General features: G+C 55.0%; 3 protein-coding genes across 3 annotated transcripts; 2 read left to right on the forward strand and 1 right to left on the reverse strand.

Moving 5' to 3' along the window:
* On the forward strand, positions 1 to 3,542 carry NCLIV_013370 (hypothetical protein; the record flags this gene model as incomplete). Its single annotated transcript, XM_003881528.1, has 5 exons — positions 1 to 874; positions 1,400 to 1,627; positions 2,228 to 2,347; positions 2,743 to 2,817; positions 3,358 to 3,542. The coding sequence occupies 5 exons, from the start codon at positions 1 to 3 to the stop codon at positions 3,540 to 3,542; spliced, it is 1,482 nt and encodes a 493-aa protein (XP_003881577.1).
* Positions 3,543 to 7,669: 4,127 nt separating this feature from the next.
* Positions 7,670 to 9,435, forward strand: NCLIV_013380 (hypothetical protein; the record flags this gene model as incomplete). Its single annotated transcript, XM_003881529.1, has 3 exons — positions 7,670 to 7,678; positions 8,813 to 8,900; positions 9,269 to 9,435. 3 exons carry the CDS (start codon positions 7,670 to 7,672, stop codon positions 9,433 to 9,435), a joined length of 264 nt encoding a protein of 87 aa, XP_003881578.1.
* A 2,050-nt stretch (positions 9,436 to 11,485) lies between these two features.
* NCLIV_013390 (conserved hypothetical protein) lies at positions 11,486 to 19,590 on the reverse strand (the record flags this gene model as incomplete). The annotated part of the gene is made up of 12 exons (XM_003881530.1): positions 11,486 to 11,609; positions 12,362 to 12,424; positions 13,052 to 13,130; positions 13,840 to 13,943; positions 14,602 to 14,654; positions 15,085 to 15,167; positions 15,600 to 15,667; positions 16,450 to 16,518; positions 17,209 to 17,725; positions 18,131 to 18,233; positions 18,811 to 18,917; positions 19,533 to 19,590. 12 exons carry the CDS (start codon positions 19,588 to 19,590, stop codon positions 11,486 to 11,488), a joined length of 1,428 nt encoding a protein of 475 aa, XP_003881579.1.
* Between the last annotated feature and the right edge of the window lie 4,642 nt (positions 19,591 to 24,232).

Raw genomic sequence — 24,232 nt, forward strand, 5'->3', positions numbered from 1 at the left:
ATGCGGCCACGAGGGTCGGGCTGTCTCTCGGCCGCGCCCGCCGCGCCCTCGTCGCCGGGTGGAACTTTTCCAGCTGACTCAGCCTCAATCCAGCGCAAAAGCTTTTCGCGTTCCTTGTCTTCTGCGCGTCAGGGCTCTCTCTCGGCAACAGCTGACCAGCTGCGTGCTCAGGTGGCGGCTCTGGCGAAGGCGCTGCACGAGGATCGGCGGCGCCGTGCTTCTTCGGGGCAACCCTCGCGGGTCTCTCGCCCCTCGCCTTCCCTCCCCGTCTTCTACAACGTTCCGAGGTCTTCACGCACTCTCACTGTCTTCCCTTCTTCGTCTTCGTCTCCTGGTTACCACCCTGTCGGCAGAGACACGTCCCGACCGTCGGGGCCTTCCCCGTCCACCGCCGCCGCAGCTGCTGCAGGCGTCTCGGTGCCGAGCAAAAGACAGGTTCCTCCGCCCCGTCCAGATGCATCGCCGACGCCCAGCGCGTCTCTCGCCAGTGCCTCCTTGGCCCCCGCAGCTGGCGGGCGAAGCGGGGGTTTGGCGCCCAAAGCGGAGCATCTCTCGGCGGGGCCCAGCGGGTCCGACAGGCTGCGAATCCTGAAGGAGCAAGTCGCCCACATGCAGATGCTGGTGGCCAAGAAGAAAGAGCAGGAAAGGCGAGCAGAAGAGAGGTGGGAAACTCGAAAGCGCCAAAGAGCCCTATGGAGACAGAACATCCACTGGAACAGGCTCGTCAACACGCCCGCAGCCGAAGAGACCCCTGGCGGAGACGGCCGATCTCAAATATCCCGCCAGGAACTGTTCGACGGGGCGACTTTCCCGGCCTTCTCCGCCAGCGACGGAACGCCCTTCGCGTCGTGGGCGGCAGCCAAGGCTGGCACAGGTGAGCAGCTTGCCGAATCAGGCATTGGTGCACCGTTTGGAAACGCCTCGCGACGACGAAAGGGAACCCTCACGACGCCTGAGTTGCCATCTTCTCACGGAGGTGGATCGCAGCAAACGCAACAGGCGGTTGTTTTCGCCTGCAAGTGTCGCGCGTACACACATTTGCAGGCTGGGAGACAAACGAGTACACAGAAAAGTTGACACAAACAGTATATAGGTTACGGTGTCTCTCCAGGCTCAACGGAATTCAGGCTTCTGCGTAGCGCCTTCTCAAACGACAGATAGCGAGCGAAGGCAAAGCTCTTCTCACGAGAGGGAGTGGCAGCTACCGTCCTGCTCAGCCCTCACATGTACATGCGTGATGCACGTGCACATCTGCCTCTGTACCACTATACAGGACATATATGTATATGAATACATGCGTATGCATAAATATATATGTGTAGATATATCTGTGCCCGTACAGGTTTGCATGCATGCGTGATGGGGTCCCTCGTCCCGTGATGGTGTTTCTGCGGTGCAGTGCGGAAGGAGGCAGCTCACCCCTCTGTGGGAGAGGGAGGCATCCCAGGCGGCGTTTCTTGTTCCTGTTTTCGGGTAGCGGCCGATTCGTTCTCGTCGTTGCCCATGCGATCGACGCCGTGGACGACGTCGGAAGAGAGCGTCCGGCCGTCGCTTGAATCCGGCAAATCGGCGGCTCCGAAATTCCGAAACCGATCGCTCACTTTCTGCAAATTCTACAACGGTTTCGGTACGTTTCCGATTCCGAGCAGCACTGCACACGCAAAGATGTAAATCGCTCCCGGCGTGCTTCCTGCCGTTCTTGCCGTCTGTCCCTGTTTTGTCTTTTTGCACATCCTACGTCGCGCGACCTGCCGATGCCTCACGCACTTTGCGCGACCGAGGCGTCGTGCCCTCGTGTGTAGAAAACGTGGAGCAGCAGTGGGAGGTTTGGATTGTAGCTTGCCGTCTGCGTTGGCTACGGCTTTGCCGACCTAGCGTCTGGAGAGACAGGCGGGCGCAGTCTAGAGTCAACAGGGAGGGAGAATGAGCGGTGGGAGTTCTTCTGGATGCCGGGGAAAGGGCTGAACGCGCCGTTCTCGCAGCAAGTGTTGTGGGCTGAGTATGTAGCCAGCGCATGTGCTAGGTCGTTCTGACAATTTCCTCTCACGACGCAGGCTTATGCGCCTCATTTCCTGTATGCGCACATGCATGTGTCTAGATACACCGATGCGTTCTCATCGGTGCCTTCACGTGTAGATGTATCGATCATCTGTGCATGCAATGGAACGCCGTGGACCAACCTCTGTTGCGGGCTTTTGCTGCGTCCCCTGGGCAACTGACTGTCCAGGATACTGCAGAAACGGGGATTCGTGTCCCTTCTACCACGACCGCAGTCGCGAGACACAGCTCACGGAGCGTTGTGAGCATGTTAATGAAGAACCCGTTGTCTGTCGTCTCTACCTCAAAGGTCAGTTTTTCGCGATGACGTGCTGGCTCTCGCTCGGGTGTCCCGAGGAGGAAAAGCGAAACTGTCGCGTCAGCGCGCGCGTCCTGGACGGCTGCGCAAGAGGGGTGCACTGCACACGCAGGAAGGTGGTTCGGGCTTCTCCCGCACAACAGTTTAGAGTTGTCTCGTCGTTTTGCTCTCTGACGTCTGCCCCGTTCGCTGAGTGTCTTCGTTTTTCCCCTTCGCTCTTCCTTATCCTCGCTCAGGGAGGGCAGAACGTCCCCCCCGCTCCCTCGAATCTCTGGTAGCTGTCTCATTCGAACCCCGTGCGGTGTCTTGGCCGTTCGGTTTGCTGCTGGCGCTTCGTTTGTCTGCGAACACCGTTTTCGCGCCTTGTCTTCCTCTGTGAGGCGCAGGCCTGTGCGAGTCTGCCGACTGTTCCCTCGCCCACGAGGCTCCGGTCACGCCCGTCTGTGCTCGCTTTCTCCAGGGTGAGACTGCGAATGAGAGGCGGTCGCTCCACGGTCAGATAAGCGTCGTTTGTGTCCCCATTTTACGTAACAGCCTAGGGTGTAGTCGAGCAGTTCTCAAAGAGGACAGGAGCGCGATGCAGATGAACCGGGGTATGCTTCATCTTCTACTGTTCAGCGAGTCGTCCCATTGACAGCAGCGCTCCGATTCTTCACGTGACATCGCTAGGTGTACGTGATTTTTCTTGTGGGCGTGATCATTGTCCGGGTTTTAATCCGTAGGTGTCCTTGGTTCCAAAGTAAGGCAGGAGACCTTTGGAGATGGGACACAGAGGCGCTCCCTGTCGCAGCTGCAAGTTTGGTCTCTGTTTTCTCTGTTTTTCTTTGTCTTTTTATTTCTTTGTTTTCTTCATTGTTGCCGTGTGCCTGCGGGTTCTCTTTTGTTTCCACCTTCTGGGCAGTGGGGACAAAATCCGCGGGAAGCTTCGGTGTGCCTTCAGAGTCGCGACCGTGTGTGCCTTTCGCGCCATCCTCTGCGCCCTTCGCCTTTATTTTTTTCAGGGCTGTGCATTCGAGATGAATGCATGTACCGCCACGAATTCGGAGCTCAGACCCCGGTCGCTCTGGTGGAAGGGAATGCGGTGGTAGATTCGGTAGACGACGCTGGCGTAGACTCGACAGTCTCGGAGCAGTTGAGACTGTCAGAGAGGGGAGAAGCGAGAGAATCCGATAAAGTCGAAAAGTAAGCGTGAGAAGGGTGTGGTGTGTCTGCCTTCCAGCCTCAAAGGGGGCAAGACAGTAGAAGAGCCGGACAGCAGGGAAAGGAACGCAGGGACGGCTACACAGTGTCCCTTCTGGAAACCGAGGAGACAGGCGAACGCGGCACCGCCGCATCCGAACTCTCCAACTGCATGCAACAGTCTGCGATTGAAGCGGAGACGTGTCAACAGCTAGAAAGCACTGGCGGTCCACTACCTTCTCAGTAGGTGTTTGTTGAAACACTCCACCTGCGGTAGACTCAGCCGACAGAGGCGATGTGTTCGTTTCTCTCGCAAGCGACGCAGACGCAGATGGCCGTTCTTTCCCTCTCGAACTGTGCGCGACAGACAGCATCGTTACCTTGAGACGTACGACGCAGTCCCCGACGTTTTCTGAGAGCTCGTTCATGCACAGCATGATGTCTCCATCCTGGCCCATCCGCTTTTACCGCAGGCGTTCAGTCACGGCCGCTGAGGTAGCTTCGCGGATTTCCCCGTAAATGCGCTTGCTGTCTCATGAGGCGGCAAAGGGACGTAGCAGGGAGGGGCCCGCGTGGGGCTGCAGACTTTGTAGTCTTTTCAGCAGAGTCTTTGAGTGTAGTAGCTCTTTTTTGTCCGGGTTGCGCCGCGTTTGTCTTTTGCCGCTCGGAAGTCCCTCTCGTGTTCATTTAAACTCAGTCGAGCCGGAGAAGCAACGGCGTGGCCTTCCGAAGATGGCGGACGCTGCAGGTAAAGGAAACACGGAGGACGCGCCCGCGAATGTTTTGGAAAAATAACGTTTTTGGTCGTATGAACAGTGTGGTTGTAGCTTGTGAAGCACGGCTGTTCGCCTTGGGGCTTTCAAGGAGCTGTGGGTGAATATGTCTGTGGGCCGGGATAAACGGTCTGGAGTGCGCAGCAGGTAGCAGACTGAGATGGAAGTGAAGATCGATCGCGGAGCGGGTTGGGAGAAGTCTGTAGGCTGGGGATCTCGGAGTTATGAGTGCGTCGGGTGTATGCGCTGCGCTCGTTGACGCCTTGATTCCCGCGAAGCGCGATCCGGCTGACCCCGCCTGCTTGAGTTTGATCACGGGCGTCCGCCGAATCGGAGGACGAAAAAAGACACGGAAAAGCAAGAATGAAGAGAAAGGGTTCATTTGCCTCGGGCGTGAGGAGAGATCCGCCTGAAGTGTCCGCTCGCCAGCTGGATCGCCCTCTTTGGGTGAGGCCGGTCTTGGCGCCACGATGTTCCATTTTCTCGCGGGTCGCGGGGTGGGCGCGGGAATTGCCGTCCTGTTGGGTTAACGAATGCACCGTTTCTCGTATCCGGATGAGCCGGGAAACAAAGGAAACACTTTTCTGTAGAGAGCACTTGCCAGAGACGCAGACGCCTCGCTCGCGGGGGGAGGGCAGGGAAGCAAGAATAGCGGCAGACGGACGGAGTAGATCTCTGTAAGGAAGGTCGTGAAGCATGAGGTGCGCGTGTTCTTGTCTGGGAAAGTCGGGCCACGAAGGTCGTGCCGCGTGAGAACAAGCCAAGACGGGAACATGCGCAGGGAAGTCAAGGAAGAAACAGACCCGGTCCAGAAGTCCAGAACATCACAGGTGACGCAGAAGAGCGAAGACGCAACGCGGTATCAGGGACACGTCGAACAAAACGATGGTGCTTCTTCCTTTTTAAATTTCTTGTCACACTGCAGGGATGCGGGAGCCAACCGCTACATATATATATATATATATATATATAATTTGCATGTATATAATGCAATGCATGTGCGTAGTGGTGTGATGTAGTTCGTGTATGTACTCGCATATGCATGTACTTGTTAACATTTCTTGGTGCATTTGTAAAATAAGTCGATGAACTCTCTGGCGTTCGCGATCTGTGGTCTGCCGGCTGTTTTTCAACGGCGTCGAAGACAGCACAACAGTTTTCTGCTTCCCTCACCACTACGCAGACAATCCTCCAACAATCTAATTGCTAATAGGTTTTGTGTATGGGGGTCAGCTGAGCCTATTGCTTTCCGCTTGCCTCGCACACGTACCAGCGCCGTACATGATTGCATGGGCGACTGGAGAGGAAAAGGCCACGCCATTTCTCTAGGCAACGTCGCACTTGTGTGTCTACCTATTAGTCACACAACAACTCGCGCACTCTCGTGTACTTCCCGCGTGTTTCTTCCCTTTTTTGCCATCAAGTGTGAATCTGCACGCGTGGGCGCGGCGAGTGCCCATCAGTTATTTATACGTACATAGTCGTGGTAGGCATGAAACGAATCGGCAGGGGTGGTTTCTCTGTCACGCACTCAGACCGGTTGCAATTTGTAACCTCTCAGATGTGTGTGTACAGTACTCTGCGAGGTGACACGACGGGTATGGCATGCAAATGCGTTACTGTGTTCAGCTCTCTCGGTGTTTGTCTCGTGTGGAAAGAAGTGAAATCTTCCTGCCTCTGCATTTCCGGTAGAGACATGGGGCCATAGGGGAAGGGCGCGCGATGGAGATCCGATTGCATAGGCCCCACCGGAAGGCACTGGTTTTTCAAACGGGCTCTTTCACCGATCGCCACTGTGGCTCCACAGATTCCGTCAGCTTTCCTGGTGCCAGTATCGTATAACACTTTCATGATTGCGTACTCGGTTAGAAGGGACTCGAGGCGACAGCATCACGCCCTCTCAAGACGCTGAAAACGGACGCTTCTTTTCTCCGGAAAACGTAATCTAAGTGACCGGTTCTTCGCGCGGATCCGCCCGTTCTAGGATGATCCCCATCCGTCGAACCCCCCGCACACGATCGCCCCCCTCATTCCAGTTTTTGTCGCGTCGATGTTGTGGTGAGTGATTTGCAGGATCATCAGATAGGTTGCCGTAGGGTGTCCGACCAAATCACGGTTGGCCAGGATAACCTTTTCCCGGTTTCTCTGCTCCTCCACTCCAGAAGCGCTATGGAGAGAGCTGTGTATGCGAGTTGTGATCCGTGCATTCAGAAACAAACGGGAAATGTTTCGCGTTCGATGAAAAACAGTTCCTGAAACTCGACCCTTTGTTAACCGTGTGGAAAAAGGAATGGTTCGGGCCGTGGAAAAAGGAATGGTTCGGGCCGACACATTCAGATATGTATCGTACATGTGTCCATGTGGCGGTACACACACCCTTCATGTCTGAGGTGAGCGTGTAGATGCGTAAAGTGTGTACGGATGTGTGTACGCAAGTCGAAATGTTCAAATTCCGCCTTCAACAACTGGAGTCTTCTTTTTCACGCTGTGTGACCGCTTCAATATAAATCTGCTTTGTAAACGGCTGCATTTTCCCTTTCCAGGCCAAAAAAACCAGACGCGGTGCCGCTGACGTGTGTCTTCGTACGCACTGTCTTGCATGCACGTGACTATTTCTTATCCAACACTTTCCCATATAAGCCGCCACCCTCTCTCAGTAGGGTGGGCCAGCAGTAGTTCGCTGCCGCTCTCGCTCCTCTTCTGAGTCGCCGACGCTGGAGTACACACGTCGAGATTTGCACGTACAGAAATGCAAATGCCCTTTCTGTGTTCCGTCGCAATGTGCCGATGAAGACATTAGCCAAGGATAAGCCTTTTCTTTGTTTGCAAGATTTCCTGCGCCCAACACACCCCACAATACCGTCAACCCTTCTCGTCAAGGCTGTGCGACTTCCGTTATCTTCACCCTGCTGCGCTTCCCGCGAAAGGATTTTGTGTGGAGAGGGCGAAGAGGTCCTTTCTTCTGCGTCCTTTATTCCTTTTTTCTTCCGTTTGTTTCTACTTCTGACTGCTTCCTGGGTACCCTTCGCGTCTGTTGGCTCGTCGTTAGCCTCTCTCTGCGAAAGAAAACCTTCCAGGTTTCTCCACTCCCATTCCATTCAGAGATCCAACCCGTATCTCGCTTTGTTTCGTCCTTGTCTTGTTGTTCCTTTCTTCTCTTCTCTGGTTTTCTCGCGCCCCTCTCCATCCTCTACTCTATCCACTCTCCGAGAGCTGCGTTGAGAGAGGTCCTCCCGAACACAGTTACCGAGCAAAGAAGCAAACAACTTGGAGAAGAACGCGCATGCATTTCTCCTGACTGGCAGCGAACCTCTAAGGCCCGGTTCCCAATTCGTCTTTTCACACCGTTTTTTCAAAAAAGATGGCGACGGTACGCTGCAAGCCTAACCCGACTGTTCGCCGGGTGCCCTGTTCCTCTCCGTCCTGCTGTCGGTATCTCTGCCTCCATGCCCCTATTACTTTTCTAGCCGACCGGCTCTCTTTGATCTCTCCCCGTTTCTTCATCTTTTGTTCTTCAAGCCTCTCTGCTTCGTTTCATCACCCGCGCGTCTGTGCCTGTGTCTTCCTTGCCTCGCGTGCATGTTTTTTTATGTTCCTCTATGTCAAAGTACCCCCCGTCCCTGTCCCCGTCCCTGTTTGTCCGGCTCTCCTAGGCCTGCTGACGCTTCCCCTGGTCTTAGACTCCTGTCTCTTTCAGGTTTCCCTCACTCAATTCTCTTCATCTGCTTCGTGCTCCTCGCTTCAGTCACGCTTTCTAAGTCCGGGTTCTTTTCTTCGCGTCTGCGCCTCAGCCCTCCATCTCCACCTCTGTCGTGTGTGTCTTTTGCGGAACTCTTTCCCTGCCTCCTGGTCTTCGGTTTCGCTGTCTCCAGTCTCGCGCTTCGTCGTACCTCGTTGCACGATGGTTTCGACTCGCGTCCTCTGTCCTGTTCACTCTTTTTTTTCGCCCACTGCTCTCAACTTTTGTTTTGTCCCCTCTTTCTGGGGCACTTGCCTGGGGTCACACTTTTCTCTGCCTCTCTGCGCGCGAGTTTCCTCGTGGCATCGCCTCTCCTCGACTCTTCGCCGTCCCCTGTTCGTGGCCTGACCCGCTGGCGGTGGGCCGCTCTCGGGATCGTTTCTGAAGCTCGCGTCTGCTTCTCTCGTTTGCTCCAGGGCATGCAGTCCCCTTGTGCATATCTCGACGCGCGCACGCGTTCTTTGCCTCTACCGTTTGTTCTGTTTCCCGCGTCGCTGTCCTCTCTTCGCTGCTGCTCTTCTCTCCTCACTTGTCTGCCTACCCCAGTGAGTGCCGCGGAGGCGGCCTTCTCGGTGTCTGGCCGCTGTCTGGGGGGCCGTGTCTCCAAAGCGTATCTCCTCGTCGCGCAGAACATCCGCGTGAGAGCGCCAAGTGCGTGTGCAGCGTTTTTTGTGTCGACGTTACGTCTGCGCTTCTTGCGCTTGCGCCACGACACTCCCCGGCGTTCTCTCATGCGCGTCTCCCGTCCTTTTCTGCTTGGTGCAGGTCACCCCCGTGAATCCCAAGCCCTTCCTGACTTCGTTGACTGGTCGACAGGTCATGGTCAAGCTGAAGTGGGGCATCGAGTACAAAGGTGAGAAAAGGGAAAGTTGAGGGGAAACACGGACAAGGAGGCGGGGAAGAAGCCCACGGTGGAGCAGCAAAGGGCGTCGAGCGTCCCGGGAGAGATGGCGCGTGCCTGCCTCGCGAAACGACGCGACTCGGCTTGTTCGTGTTTCCAAGTCTCTCTGTGCATGCACACCTACCTCCATGTGGCGTTCACAGTCGATGTGGACCTGATAGGATATATTTCTAGCGTATTCTCCGGCGCTCAAGGCCGTGCCGTCCGTGCCCGGTGATTTCGTGCGTCTATGCCGTCCCTTCGTAATCGAGGTGATTGCGATTGGAGCTTTGCATTGCCGAACCGGCCTCCGTGTGTGCCTCTCGCGTGGGTTCTCGCAGGCTACCTCAAGTCCTTTGACGAGTACATGAACTTGCAGCTGCAAAACACCGAGGAATGGGTGGACGGCAACTTCAAAGGTCACTTGGGCGAAGTCCTCCTCCGCTGCAACAATGTTCTCTACCTACGTCAAGTCAAGGGAGAAGACGAAGATGACGAAGAAGCCTGAAACGGCCGAAAGGTGAGGCGGCGTGACGCGGGGGAGCGGCGGCTTTGCCTCCTCCCCTCGCTTCTCTCCGCACGCGCGGCTGTCTCTGGCGAGTCAGTGTGCAGACGTGGGGCAGGAAGCGAGAGACGCTCGAAGGCAGAAGAGCAGGGAATCTCGCGGCGCTGCTTACCTTTCCGCGAGTCACACTGCAAGCGTGAGGCCTCAAATCGCGTCGGCCCTTGCGAAGGCGTTCCCCCCGAGTCTCGTGCGGTCTGACTGGGCGACTCCCGCCGAGGCGTTCCTGGCTGTTTTCACCCGACCGAGCGCCGGCGGGCGTCTTTGTGCCTGTGTCGAGCAGACGGGGGAGTGAAGCGTGTGAAAAGCGTGGACAGAGAGACACATGAGAGTCTCAAAGTGGAGAAACTGGAAAAACTGCGGTTTAAAAGCGTCAATCAGATTTCCGGTCTCCAAGGAGAGACCGCTTTTGCGTCGAACGGGCCACATGAGCCTCGCTGGCCGTTCTTTTGCCCTGAACCTGGTTTTCGCAGCTGCGTTTTCTCGCGCGCGGCTCTGCGAAGCAGACGTGACCATCTGAGTTTCGGCTTTTTCTCGCGTTTTTGCGTAGTTCGCCTCGCAGGGAGACGGCAACACAGACGGAAAAACCAAGAACATGGCCGTTTCTGTGAAATAGGGAAACGCCCTCCCGTCAGCGGAGGAGGCTTCTGACCCTTTTATCTCTCGCGCTCGCTCTTCCTTCCCTCCACCTCGTTCGCGGCTTCTCCCTCATCCACATGCTCGTTGCAGTTTTTCCCGCTTTCCCTACTGCAGCACTTGTTCGGCTTCCGTTTCTTCTCGCCCGGCGCCGGCGTATATGTGTCGAGGTTCGTGGGGAGGGACAGGAGACAGCCTCGGGGGAAGCATGTCTGTGGCTGAGGCGACGATCCGTGCTAACATCATACGGATTCTAGAAAGCAGCGAGGGGCTACAAAAGAAGGCCGCGCTGACAGAAAACGAACGCTGAATCTGGTTTTAACCTAAAACAGTGTGCGGCCGCGCCGGCGCCAACCGCAGGAAGCGCATAGGAAAGATAGGAAAGCTTAGCGAGGGCGCGGCGTCCGTTTTTCGGGGTGAAAGACTCGAGTCAGGAGAGTCGAGTTTTGCATCAAGAGCAGTTCGCATCGCAGTTGACCCAAGCGCCGCGAAGTGCCGTTTGTATCAAGTGACACACCGCACGCATGTGCGTCGGCGTAGACACGCAATGCGTTTATGTACCTGCGCGTGTGGGTGCTCAGCTGTCTGGAGCGATCCGGCAACCAGTGGCAGCGAACCTGCCGCAGAGCGGCGTCTCCTGGTTCGCTTCCCCTCTTTCTTAGGCATTCTTCACGACGGGAAAAAAAAGCGCCGGCACAGGGAAACCTCATTCCCCCGCTGTTCTCTCGCAGAGAAAAAGACGGTTCGATCGGGACCTCTTCCTGTCGACATCTGTAGCGCACCTGACAACCAAAGGGGCTGGAGGGTTCGCCGAGAATCGCGGAAACGGCCGAGGCGATCCCTGCTCTTTCATCGCCCCATTCTTACTTTCGCATTCCTTCCTTGATCGTCCGATTCGGTTTGCCGTCTTCATGTTTTTTCGCCTTTGCCCAAACACGACAGGGCGCTGAGGAAGGCAAAAGTCTCTCGCCTTCTTTCTCGGTTCACCAACGCAGTCTCCGCTAGCGGACGACCAGGGAGAGTGGAGGGCCCTAGGGTATCTTCGATTAAAACTCCACGCAAAACAGTCTTCTTTTCGGCCACCCCGACACGCGAAAGAAAGCCACGCGACAAAAAACCACTCCATTTAACCCCTGGCAGGTCGCGTTGCCAGCGCAGCAGACAAGAAGACTGGGACTCGACGTGCACCTCTCTCTCGATGTAAAAAGATATAGAGGAAGAGACAGACCTTTCCTCTCTGTCTGCCTACCGTAGAGATCCACGCACATACACAAGCGTAGTTTCATACCCATACACCGCTTTTTTTCTGCATATCTGCGCGCTTCTGCCTGTGCAGTGGACACGCTTGAACGGCTTCTGTTCAGTATTCGACTCGAGAAAGCGGGGTATAGTTCGGGAAGTAGTAGTCGTAGTGGAGGCGGTTCCGGCGGTGCATGTGGTGCACAAGCGGCAGAGTCCACCCCTCAAAGTCCGGGTCGTGCTGTCTGAAAAAATCAGGGAGGAAACAACAAACTGCAGCATGACCCGGCTCGTCATTCGTAAGCTTCTGAAGTAAAAAGGGTTGGCCTCTGCGCCTGCGTGTCCCCCGTTCACTTCGACGGACGCTCACGCTCGTCTCTTTCGGTTACGATTCAAAGTTGGCATGCCAGGCGCCTGCTTGGATATCTACATAAGCTGGTCGCCACTCGGCTGTATCGGTTGGGCCCCAAGCGGATCGGATGGAGACAGACGGTGGACCAGATATCGGAGGAGATCCGACATAATCGACCGGAGGAGACGAGACCGGAAAACGAACAAGAGGCTGCCACGAGGGCCTCTACCCCAGTTCCAGTGCAACGGCAGAAAGCAGCCAGTGCGAATGGAAGAGAGAAAGGAGAGAGGCGAGGAAACCACAGAATAGATCCCATTTTGTGGCGGAAAACAGTAACGCTATACGCGGACTCGAGAAAAGGTCGCGGCCGGATAAGAGACAGCGAGTGACAGGACGTCCAGCTGGCATATACAGGAGCACCCCGCTGCTGGGCCACGTCCACCGCAACGAAAGTATGGAGACGCAGGGAGGGCGGCGAGATCTGCTCGTTCACGTGCTGAGGAGAGAGAGAATGGCGACTGGCGGCAAGAAGACCCAAGCGGAGCACATGCATGCAAATCCCGCTCGTGGTCACGCAGCAGGAAACTGGACGGCTCCACGAAGGCGAGAAGAACCACATCAACGGGATGAGGACGCATCTCTTACCTTCGGTCCTTTAACGTGTAGTATCTTTGCATGCGAATGTATTCCAGACGGGTACGCTTTCGCCTGCAAGGAAGGCGCCAAGTAAAGGCGAAAAAACGGAAAACGTGAATCCGCAAATCGGTGCAGGAGCGACGGGGCGTGCTGAGGAAAGCAAGATGCGAGCAGGGACGTATCCCCGCGAGAACGCCAAAGACTCAAAACGCACGCAGAAGCGAACGCTTCTGAGCTAGGTTGGTGCCGCGCATATTGAAATTCTTCTGCGACCGATTTTGCGCCTCCCTGGCGTCTCCGAGTGCGTCTGCATTGGGCCGTTCCGGTAAGCAAGCGTGTGCCATCTTCTCCGATTGCCCTCAGCCTCTCTGCGCTTCTCCCGACCCTCATAGGTTCCCTTTCCTTCATCATCATCTTCCTAGTTTTTACTCTGTTCGCACTTTCCCGTGTAACCTGTCCTGGTCTTCTCTTTGTGTCCACATGCGCCCCTCTCTAAAGCCTGGACCGTCTCGTCTCTCGCTTCATTCGCTGGCCTTCCGCCCGTTGCCGTTCTCTTGGTCGTTTGCAATCCCCGTTCCCTCTACTTTGATTTAGTCCCCCCACCGCTGCGTCTCCGGTTGGTTTCGTTTCCCTTCTTCTGCGGACCATTCCTCGCCTTGTTCCCTGTGGTCCCCCTCGCGTCGCCGCCTCTTGCCTCACTTCATCTTCATCCACTGCCAGTATTCGCAGTTGACCACCCGAAGGCCCATAGCCTGGGTAATGCGCTCCTGAAGTTTCACTGGCGCACAAAAAGCAGCAAACACACGGCAGCGTCGAGACACTCCAGGTCTCGCGTGTCGTTCTTCACCTTACTTAGGCATCTGGTCTGTTGTGTTCTTGGCTAGTGCTCTGCTAACACAATAGAACTTGGATCCGGTAACCAAAGACATTCAAGAACTAAACCAATCGAGTCGGCGCATGCACGGCCTCCGAACGAAGACGCGAACGGCCGCCGCAGAGAGACAGGCGGCGAAGCTGTCTCAAGGGAAATAGACAGACAGCGATCAAGTAGCTAAGGAAAGTCAGCGGATGCAGGGGAACTGGGAGGACCGTACCGCAAGTCTGGAAGAGAATGCGGAACGAGACACCCGGAGAGACGCACTCACGGAACACCGAGGAGGCAAGACAGAAAAGTGGAAACCACAGCGCCACACAGAGAAGGGTGAGCACATGAGGGTAGTGGCGAGGGGCTAAGAGACCGGAGGAAGAAGGAGGCGACGCCAGAAAAAGGCAAACACAGATGGAGAGGACTCCTCTGACACACAGGGTGACAGAATGCGAGGGAAGAAAACTGGCGGTGCCCACAGCGAAGCACCGGAGCGGGCGCAGACGTGGGCGATCAAGAAGCTGAGTGCGACACGAAGGTGGAGCAGGCACCGAAACGGGTGAAAACGAGAGGCACGACACAGGAGAAGGCGGGACGAAGAGACGCGAGCACCCTCTCTCACCGGCGGTTGTCTTCTCAGCACTATTGACGTAGAACCGATCCACTGTGTTGCACTGCCAGACAATAGGCCGGTCGCGCTCGAGAACGTCGAACACCAACGGGCCTCTGCACATGGAAAAAGGAGACAGGGTAGCAAACATGTGGGGCGGGAAGAGGCAAGCGAGCGAGGAGCGAAGAAGCCGAGAACCAGGGAAGCAGAAACCGAGAACGAACAGAACTCAGACGGCCGCTGGGGGAACGGCCGTCACACAAGCGGAGGCCGGTTAGGTAGAAGCGACCACCAGCCGCGACGAAGAGAAGAGAAACCAAAGCCAAGGAAAGGTATGCAGACCCGAGGGAGAAGAGCACGCAACAGAATCCAACAGAACAGCTGCGAGGGGAAACGGTAAATCACGCAGGCGGGGGGGGGGGGGAGTGACGGCCAAAGTGACCTGGGATCGCCTCCTCACAGAACCGGAGGCAAAAAAAGCAAAGCGAAGGCGCCGCCTTTTCCGTCGCTGCTGGGCACCACCATTCGCTGGATCCGCTCCATTAGGCGAGAAGTGGTGCTTCCATACTCCCTTGTTCTCGCGTCGGTGTGAAAGGTGTGAGGCCACAGCCGAAGACGTATCTCAGAGCCCCAGGAAAAGGAATCCCGACCATAAGCCGCGTAGCCTGAGCTGGCAGCTGTGTGGCAGTTGATCCCTGAGACGCGCGAGTCCAGGAGCCCCGACAGAATCCTTCAAGAAAACACAGATCCGAATGCGTTTTTGGTCCGACCTACCGGGTGGCGTAACAGAAGTGTGCAATCCGGAGGCGCGTCAACAACGCGCTCATCTGGACAAAAAACGGCAAAGTGACCCGACAAAGGAAACCTCCTTCTGCGAAGCATTCGCGTTGCACAGACACCCATGCAGCAAAGCAACTAGGCACCGGCATTGCCATCGAGGAACTTCAGAAAAATGCACAGTGCGAGATATATCCACGTGTATCCAAAGACCCGTTGACAAAGACATGCAGAGTGCAGTGCTCGGACACGACTATACATTACCCAGGAGCGACCAGGAATCCTGCCATGCCAGTGTGTGTGTGTATGCATGTGTATCTCCCTGCATATATATATATATATATATATATATATATATATGGCGGCAAAGGAAGAGAGGCCAGATACACGGATGCATCTAGTAAGACCGATGTTTTCGTGGAAAAGGAAGGAAACATGGGGGTGAGCAGAGGCGTGGACGAGCGAACGCGGTTAGCTTACACGGGTCACAAAGTACGTGGGAGACCGCGGAGGCGACGCGATTTCAATCCTGTGAAGCCGTCGGAAAGCCTGCCGGACGATAGCTGGAGCCGATACACAAGACAACAGCGGGGGGGATTGCGCACGACGGAGGGATCCATCGAGAGGGGCCAAACGACGGGCACAGAGCAAACCACAGCCGAAGAGAGGCAGACCACCGAGGAGACATGCCAAACACAAAGACCGTCCAGGGAAGGGCCAGGAAAAGATGGCCGAGGGACCAGAGTAGTTGAGCGCTTGGGAGAGAGAACACCCACAGAACGGACGCGCCACTGAGACCCGCATACGCTCGGGAGAACGAGACCTCGGGGAAGACGCGGAGAAAAGAGAATGCGGGAGAAAAGTGGAGGAAAGAAAAAGTCGAAGAAAGGCGCAATCAAGCTCAGACCGACTGGAACGAAACAACACGGGCGACACACGCGACCAACAGGGAGCAGCAAAACAGGACGGAAACGGAGGCCCCAAAAAGTCCGTACGTGGGAGAGAGTTGTAGATCGTGTCTCGGTGTAGGTGGCGGAGCGCAGTCCGAAGGAGCAGCAGCCGCCTGAGCACCAAAGCCGCCGAAAGCACGTGACGAAATGCAAGGCCAAGGCTGCACTCTCTCTCGCGCTTTCGCCCTTGACGGAGGAGCGCCTGAATTGCCCCCGCTGGGAGACTGGAGATGCATCCTGCCTGGACTTGGTTCGTCTGTGTTCGCATAACCGTTTCTCGTGACTCGGTTCCTCGCGTCTTCGATGACAGCCAGAGGTGGTGCCGCGGTTTAAGGCAAAATCGAATACACCCCCTGCATCCCACCCGAACACTACTTGTCGCGGTTCTCACTCCTTCCAGGCGTTCCATACATCTCCAATCCCCCGCGGGTGTTTTGCTCAGTGCCGGTGCCTGCACGACTGCGAGAGGCGTCTAGACAGGGCGCTTTGATTAGTGCACCGAAGCGCGATGTCGCAGCGACAGGTTCCGTGCCTTTTGCGCGACAAGTTTCGCTTTTTAGCCACTCGCAAAAAACGCGCCGCCACAACTTTCCCTGAGGTGTCTCTTGCCCCTCCGATGGTGCGGCAACGACGGCTAAGGCCGTTTCGATTCGCGCCTTGGGGAAAAAACCCGTTTCGCTCCATGCGTGGCACGTGTACGATAGTGTGCCCCGACGACTGCTTGTTTCCTCCACCGGTAGAGGTTCTCCGGAAGACAGTGGCTGCAGAGGGCTAGCTCTTTTATTCAGCCGCTGTCTCGCCCGAAGTGGCCTTTTCTTCGTTCTTCACTTCCTCTCGATTTTTGGTCAGCAAATGTCTTCCGCCTCTGTTGCGGTCCGTCGCTCGCCCTCCTTACTTGTGAAGAGAAGCCGCCGCAGTGCGCGACCAGAAGTCGACGGGGCGCTCAAAGATTTCCGGCGCCATCCTGCGGGACACACAACCGCCCGTTGTCTACTGCATGTGACAATCTCAAGCGCGAAACGTCGAGTGCGAATCGGCCTGCGCGTTGCCCTCCCAGGAGACAGCGGCTTCGATGCACCCTGCCGCGCACGCACGGCGACGTGGGCAGTGGAGCAGCGAGTCTGTGTGCATGCGTGCCACGAGATACACACGCGGGGGCGCGTATCTGTGCACGAGCTCAAAGAGGCAGGGAGAGGACATGGCGATCGGCTGGGCGAGAACGGTTTTCACAAAGCCGCGATTCTCAGAACGGATGGCCAGCATAGTGGTGCCTGTACAAGGGCGTTTGAACTCGGGCAATCACGCGGAAGTGTCAGCAGAAGCGTTAGGAGAAAAGGCGAGAGGAAGAAGAGCGAGAACCCAGATTGGCACAGAGACGACGGGGTGAAAAAAGAGCGTGTGGGAAGCGCAATCAGAAGGCGAGAGACCGACAGGGTGACACGTTGCAGCAAAGACCTTCCGCCGGTAGCAGGGAGAGAGAGTGGGGACGAGGAGGAGAGAAAAGAGGGGGGACAGTCTGCGCGGCACAGAGAAACGTTGACACCCAAAGTATCGTGGGACCCGAGCGAGCTCGAAGTAGCGCGACATTCCAAACGAGGAAGGGTGCAGAGGCGAAAACGCGACCGGCAGCCGTCGAGGCAGCCCAGAGTCTTACGCGGTCACGAGGCTTTCAAGGAAAGGTTTCTGCTCGACTTCCATTTCCAGGAGAAGCAGCGCGTGTGCAGCTTTGGCCAAATCCGGCAACGTCATTTGCGGCCGCTGCCCCTGTGTTCCTGTCTCCTCCACGTCGCGCGCGTTGCCCTCGCAGCTCGTGCCGTCGGTGCCTTTTAGGCCGCTGCCAATGCGACTGAGGAGAACCTGCAATGTTTCAGCAGGCGCCGCGGTTTTCCCCAAACCAGCGAGGGCGTAGAACAGACGAGAGGCGAGGCGAGGAGACAGTGACGAGAGCGAGGGCGACAACGACGACAGCAGACGCGGAAGCACGTCTGGATGGCGAATATGCTGGCGGCTGAACGCCTCGATCAGGCGGATAGCTTGATTAGGAGACAAGGGAGCTGATACCGGCGGAGAAGGCTCGGAGACAGACAGTGGAAGGACAAGGAGGCGGGATGCAATAGCGGTGAACAGCTTAGGGCGCAGCAGAGAGAGCTCGGTGCAGGAGCTAGCAATATCTGCAGCCACAGAGCAGGGAATCACAAACGCAAATGAAGATCGAGTTCTCGAAGTCACGTTCATGTGGAGGGTGCGAACAAGTCGCCTTTGGTTGCACGAATACGAAACACATGGGAAAAGGGAGAGTAAACAGGGTACAACACGGAGGATCAAGCCGCCACAGAAGAGCATCCCGCAAGAAAAGTTGACCAAGAGGAATTACGATAGGAAGGAAGACGCCACACATGCGTACGTCGAGCAGAACACACACGCAGGTTGACGAGGAAAAACACGCCGGCACGCATCGCCAAACGCCTCTCTTTCTCTCTCGAGTTCTCCATCACTTGCTCTTTCTCTTTGTTTCCCCCTCATTCCGTCTTCCGCTTTCAAGGCGACAAAAGACGAGAAGCGTGCCAGCTTCTTACCAACCAGGAGCGGCGCATCCGCGGAACCAATCACGAGGGAGCCGAGGACATCAGCAACAACGTCGAGGACATCGACATCTCGATATCTGGATGCAACGCAGTTCTGAGAAAACGAGAGACAAGAGGAAAGCGAGGAGAGACACCCATAGACTGGCGAGACTGTGGAAGGGCGGAGCAATGGTCTCGCTTCGATGAAAACCGTTTCGCAACCCCGAAGGGGAAGCGAAGCGATCAGTGTCACGTGCATGTCTACCTTCTTCTCTGCGTCGTCTTGCCGAAACGCGGATTCAAAGATCCCGACGTAAAGCTAAGTCCCCGATGGCGAGAGGGGTACAGCTGTCGCTGTCCTCTGCATGCGCAGAAGGGCCCAAAGCGGGGAGCTCTAACCCGTGTGCCGCCTGCCAAAAGTCGAGCTAGCCAGTTGCGTGGCCAGCGTGCATGAAATGAAAACCCGAGGACATAGGGTGTTCGACATTTCCCTTCCCCCCTTTTCTGACTGAGCACATATAAAGGAGAGGAGGAACAGAGAGAGACTTCACCCTGGAGGTTTCTCTCGAGATGTCCAAGTCTTCGCGGTCTGTCCCGCCTCCCTTTCCCTGGTGGGTTTTTCGTCCTCTGCGAAACACCTTCTTCTACGTTTCCGTCCTTGGGCTCAGGCTGTTTTTCCTGTGCGTTCGTACCTTCATGAAATCTGACAGGTCTTGTGCAGTCACCCGCTGTTCGCCTGGTGTCCCAGCGCCCTCTTTTCTTTCCTGTCTCTCGTCTTGACTCTCTTCTCCCTCGTTCTCTGCGATCGTGGGACGTGCAGAAGGCCGAACGAAGTCACAGAGGAGGTCAAAAACGGAAGCTGGCGCCGCTGAGGAATCTTCGAACAGAGCTCGGAAATAGCCGAGGCCGACAGCGTGAGACAGATACAGTGACAATTGGTGTTTGTACACCCAACGCGATCCATTTTGGCGTTCGTACACGACTAGTTCGGAGGGACCCGATGCAGCAGACGAGGGAGGGGAAGGAGACGTGGGAGGCACCGAAGCGGGCGAAGACAGAGAAGAAGAGGAAGGGAACGGCCGAGCTAGCTTTATCAGTGTTCGCGGCAATGTCTGTTTGATTCCAAGAGGAAATGAGGGAGGGGATGAAGACGAAGGGACAGAATCAGCGGACGCAGACGTGGCTGAACAGGTGGAAGATTCGGAAGAGGAGTTCCGTGCAGGCGGCACAGAAGCGGGCGACAAAGACGAGAAACCTGCTGACAAGGACGGCGACGGAGAGGAGGAAGGTGAGGTGGGAGGGCGAAGACGTGAGGATGGAGCTGGACGGAAGACAGACGGCGACGCACGCCTCGAAGACAAAGCCGTCGAAGCAAGGCTCCCCATGTGAGAACACGACGAGGCAAATGACCCACCAATGCTAGCAAGCCGCGATAGCGGCCGCCCTGGCGCACTCAACATGAAGGCCGTCATGTTGGACGGAGAAAAGGGGGAACGAGAAGCAAGGGAACTCGCAGGGAAGGAAAACAGACACGTACCGCGGAAGTCAAGAAAAAAAACGGAACATAGTGCGATAAGGAGGAGTATAATAGATGACAGAAATAGAGAGATGCGTCAGTTTGTCAGAAAGAAGCATCGAGCTCTACGGTTGACACAACGACGACTCTCGCTGCAGCGTGAATGCAAGCAAAGGTAACACCATTTGAGAAAACTGGGACAAAAAAATGTGCCTCTGTGCCGTCAACCTCTCTCTGTTCTCTTCTGGAGAAGGAAACTGAGATGGAGCCCTTGCAGGACTGAGGCGAGAATCGAGGGGACGAAGTCATGGACACCGGCAGCTATGCACACGCTGGGGACACTGTGCTACACAGACTTTCAGCTGGGTACCAGCACGTGAGTACATCTAGTTAAGCATGCATTTTGTGGATTTTCCGGAGAGCAGAATAGGTCTAACTCCTCCGGCAACCTTTCCTTGGGTTTCATTCTTCGTCGGAAGTGTGCAGCATGGTGTCGGTACAACCAGTGGTGACCCCGAAGATCATCCAAAAATGGTGAAGAAAACTGGACGGCACATTCTTGGAGGTTCGAGTGAAAAAAAGAATCAAACAGAGACGTTGAAAAAACGATTTGTTGTTGTCAATTTTTCCCCCGTATCCGTCGGCACGACTGTACGAACCCGTATATCCGATTAGTGCGTGGACGAGTCGGAATGTAGGCTCAGCCTGCCGGTGGGTAAGCGCAAACGGACGGGATGGTTCCTCCAAAAAAGACAGGAAAAAAAAGAATTTTGTGCAGGGGAAACCAACAGGCGGCGCTGTATTGCGGCAGCGACGATTCGCGTATCGTGCGATTGCATGCCACACCGGAAACCGGCCTGTCGCAGAACGGTCGGTGCTCTGAGAAACCCGGTTCTGCTCCAAACCTGTTTCTTCTCCTCCCGTATCAGGCCACTGTTTTCGAAGAAGAAACCTATTCTGCTCGGCTGAGAGCCCGTTTTGTCTCTGCCTTTAATCTCGTCTCTCCCCTCCACAAGGACTGGAAAGTCATGCAGTGGAAACTACATGCAGCCACAGAGGGGGGTGAGATCCGAAATTCCTGTGATTTTCGAAACATGCAGCCATAGTGTGAGAGGTTTCCTGGGGTGGCAGCGACAGCCCCGAATGTCCTGGCATAACACGAAAATTAGACCTGTCGTCCCTCACAGTGACCAGCACACCACACGCAAGGAAATAGCTGGACATTTCCCGTTCAGTTACGACTGTGGTCTCTCCGTCACGATTCAAGGGCGCAGCCTGTTCAGAGGTTTTGCTGGTAAAGAAGTCCTACGCGTTTGACTCACAGACTTTTTTTCATGGCAAAGAAACCAGCCATCTCGTCTTCTTAGAACAACCTTCCTCGAGTGCACAGATCGCATGCTTTCTGATTGAAAAAGCAACTCCTAGATAACCACTGTCAATATTTGCGACTTCGTTCTGCGCTCGTGTTAGTAGCTAGGATGAAGAGTTTCTCTCTCGCCATATGACTGCTGATTTATTCCACGGTGGGAGATGCCTGCGTTCTACGCCTCGAGAGTCGACGCTTGGCGAGATGCTTGTTCTTCGGAAAAACGACTTGCTATTAGCCAAGCGTAATGGACGACATGCAAAACACACATTAAACGTTCCCTCAGTAGATGATCTCACGATCATACCTAAGACTTCTCGGCCACTGCTTGTGCACGCGATTCAAATGAAAACATACTGCCTACCTGATTGCGGATCCTTGACAAACACCTGCTTACATTCCGTAGAGTTCACCCCTACGGTGCTGTTAGTCGAAAACTCACTACACACACAAACAAGCGTCACTTTCCATTGTTGTATCGATGGTGAACATGGTAAATTTTCATCTGAATGCTGCCTGGCCTCCATCTAAGAAACCCGCCCGGGGTCCTTTCTGAATGGGTCAGAGACACTCAGCTCCTGACCCATGTCGCGGTCGATGAAACCTGCACACGCAATAGTTCCCGTGCTTCCTCAGCGAATGGTCGGTGACACTCACCCCCACTTAGGCTTACCAGATTGAGCACCACACCATACCTTTCCTTCCTTTGGCGACCTTCCAGGAGGTATTGTGTTTCCGGTAGTTCCGGATGTTGTCACCACGGGCGTCAATGAACGGCACGTCTGTACATCAGCCTCAACTGCTTTTCCCTCAGCGGAAAAACCAAACCAAGGGGCCTTCTCTTGCGGCCGCGTTTCTGGCGTGTAGTGCTTTTCGTGACACGTGCAACTGCCCCGTTGCTCTCTTCGCGATGAGGCACAACGCAGACGAAGACGCGACTGTTGCCTGTTGCTGCAGAATGTTGTTTAGTCTCAGTGTGACAATCGACCTTTTTTCGTGTCCCCGTTACTTCTCGTGTACCCCTGGAGATAGCGATGTTTTTTGCAGGCCAAGGGAAAAAAAGATATATTCGTCCGGATGGCTGCTGTGCAAGCGCCTATACGCGTGATTGACATTTCAACGGCTTGCAAATTTGCGAGTTTCCACGAAGCATGCAGCTTACTATTTGACGCAGTGGTCCTGAGAAGGGCGACTTTGACGTGAATTGATTCCTTTCCCCAGTGTCCTGGCACTGCCTCCCGGCAAGATCCTACCGCTACCGTGTGCTGCTACTACCACCACATCCCGGTTGTGGTGGGAGAAAAATGGATGTGTATTTTTTTTTGTAGAGGGATGCATATTTTTTTACCTCTTTCAGAACTTATGATACCAACACATGTTCTCGAGCAGTGGCAGTCTGTCTGGGTCTCTACACAGGTACATCGTACCAGGTCGATTTTAAAAAAGTACGCATGTTATGGGCCTGACTGGCTGAAGTTTAGTCGCATGAAGATTGGGTTATACATCCCTAAATTTAGGCATTTTTGTCAGTCTCGCTGTGGAGATACGTCTTGCTGTCCCGCAGACGTACACTATCGAAAGAATGCAGGAAGTGACACGAGATGATACACGCTCACTAAGAACTGCTGATTAGCTAGTTCATTTGAGTCATTGTAGTAAAAGATCCAGTGTTGACGATACGCCCGAGTCGTTGATCATCCTTGTGAATCGCGTGACACCTTGGATTCTGGCCCCATTGCAAGCGAAACTATGATCATCGTCACAAGGTGATTGAGAACTGTCGACAGTATATAAACAGCATCTGTGCAGCACTAGGCACTGAACATGCAGTGGTACTTCGAGTTCCCTGTGGCGACATTTGAAGCTTCCGGTGTTACGCGGATGGTATACGTCTTTCGAATCGGTTATTGACTTATTCCCTATGGCCAACCGGGCTGGTGTGACCTGTTGCTGCTCACGCTCTTTTCCCGGTCGCCACCGCTTCTCAGAGCTTGCCTCGCCAGGGACACTTCAAGATTTAAAGAGCTTCCTCTTTGTATGGCCAACCGGGCTGGTGTGACCTGTTGCTGCTCACGCTCTTTTCCCGGTCGCCACCGCTTCTCAGAGCTTGCCTCGCCCGGGACACTTCAAGACTTTAAGGAGCTTTCACTTTGCCCATGCCACTGTAGATCGCGCTATCAGATACAGTTCTGGCTTGCGCCTCCTGATGCTTTCTTTAACCGAAGGCTTTGAATGACGGTTGGACTTTTGTGTACCCGTTTCTCGGCATCAGGCAGCTACTTGACCAGTAGTATTTCTGGAGCATCATCTCCTTTGTGTGCAAGTGCGCCCGATGGCTATGGGGACAAGAGGATGCCGCGATGGCGTGCCGATTTGGCGCTTCGGCACTTTCATAAGTTGCGACTTGCTGCTCCTTGTGTGTTTTTACGTGAGTGCCGTCGCCCCATCCATGCGGTTTCCCTTTGGGTCGTGTCACTGCAGAACACTCTGCTGTTCTACGTACACTCTGATTATGGCTCGAGATGGGTCTGCAGTCACGATGATACGCACGTGTATATTAACTCCGGTGAGGAACGTCAGCCTTATTGGCACATTTTATCGGAATTGTCAATCTCACAGCTGAGGGATGAGAGACATTTGTAGGCTCGTCTCGTATCTTGCATCCGAGTTCTCGCATTCCAGTTTGGAGTTCTTCATCTAACGAAAACAGTGTACCTCATTTCACCTATCTGCCCTTTCATGTGCTGCTTGTGATTACTGGTTACCATATGCGACCGCGATCATCGACATGAATCCATACACAATGCTTTGGGATGCTTTCTTGCATTTGTTGATAAACTACGTTGATTCTTGAAAGCAAAGATAGCTCGAGCTTGGAAATTCACACGGAAATCTGAGGTTTCTCTTGTATGGAGCGCGGCGCTGACAGTACAGTTTCGATCCATTGCATCATTTTTCACAGTGGCGTTTTTCTAGGACCTGCACCCTTGGCGACAGGTGATCCACAGGAACTTCTGAAGAACACAGCTTTGCTGGAATTTCAGGAGACGTTCCAATCGCATCTCGAGTCTCTGTACTTTTCGTCAGGTAGGGCGGCTGCGGAGATGGTCCTGCTATTAAGGAAGTGTTCACCACTGAATGCATGCTTCCGACCACCCTTCAACCTGAAGGGAAGGCGGCTTTATCCATGGAAGAATTAAGAGGGAAACCGACGAAACGAGGAAAGAGAGAA

The sequence above is a fragment of the Neospora caninum genome, chromosome V, assembly GCF_000208865.1.
Source record: "Neospora caninum Liverpool complete genome, chromosome V".
In the NCBI taxonomy this organism is placed as follows: domain Eukaryota; phylum Apicomplexa; class Conoidasida; order Eucoccidiorida; family Sarcocystidae; genus Neospora; species Neospora caninum.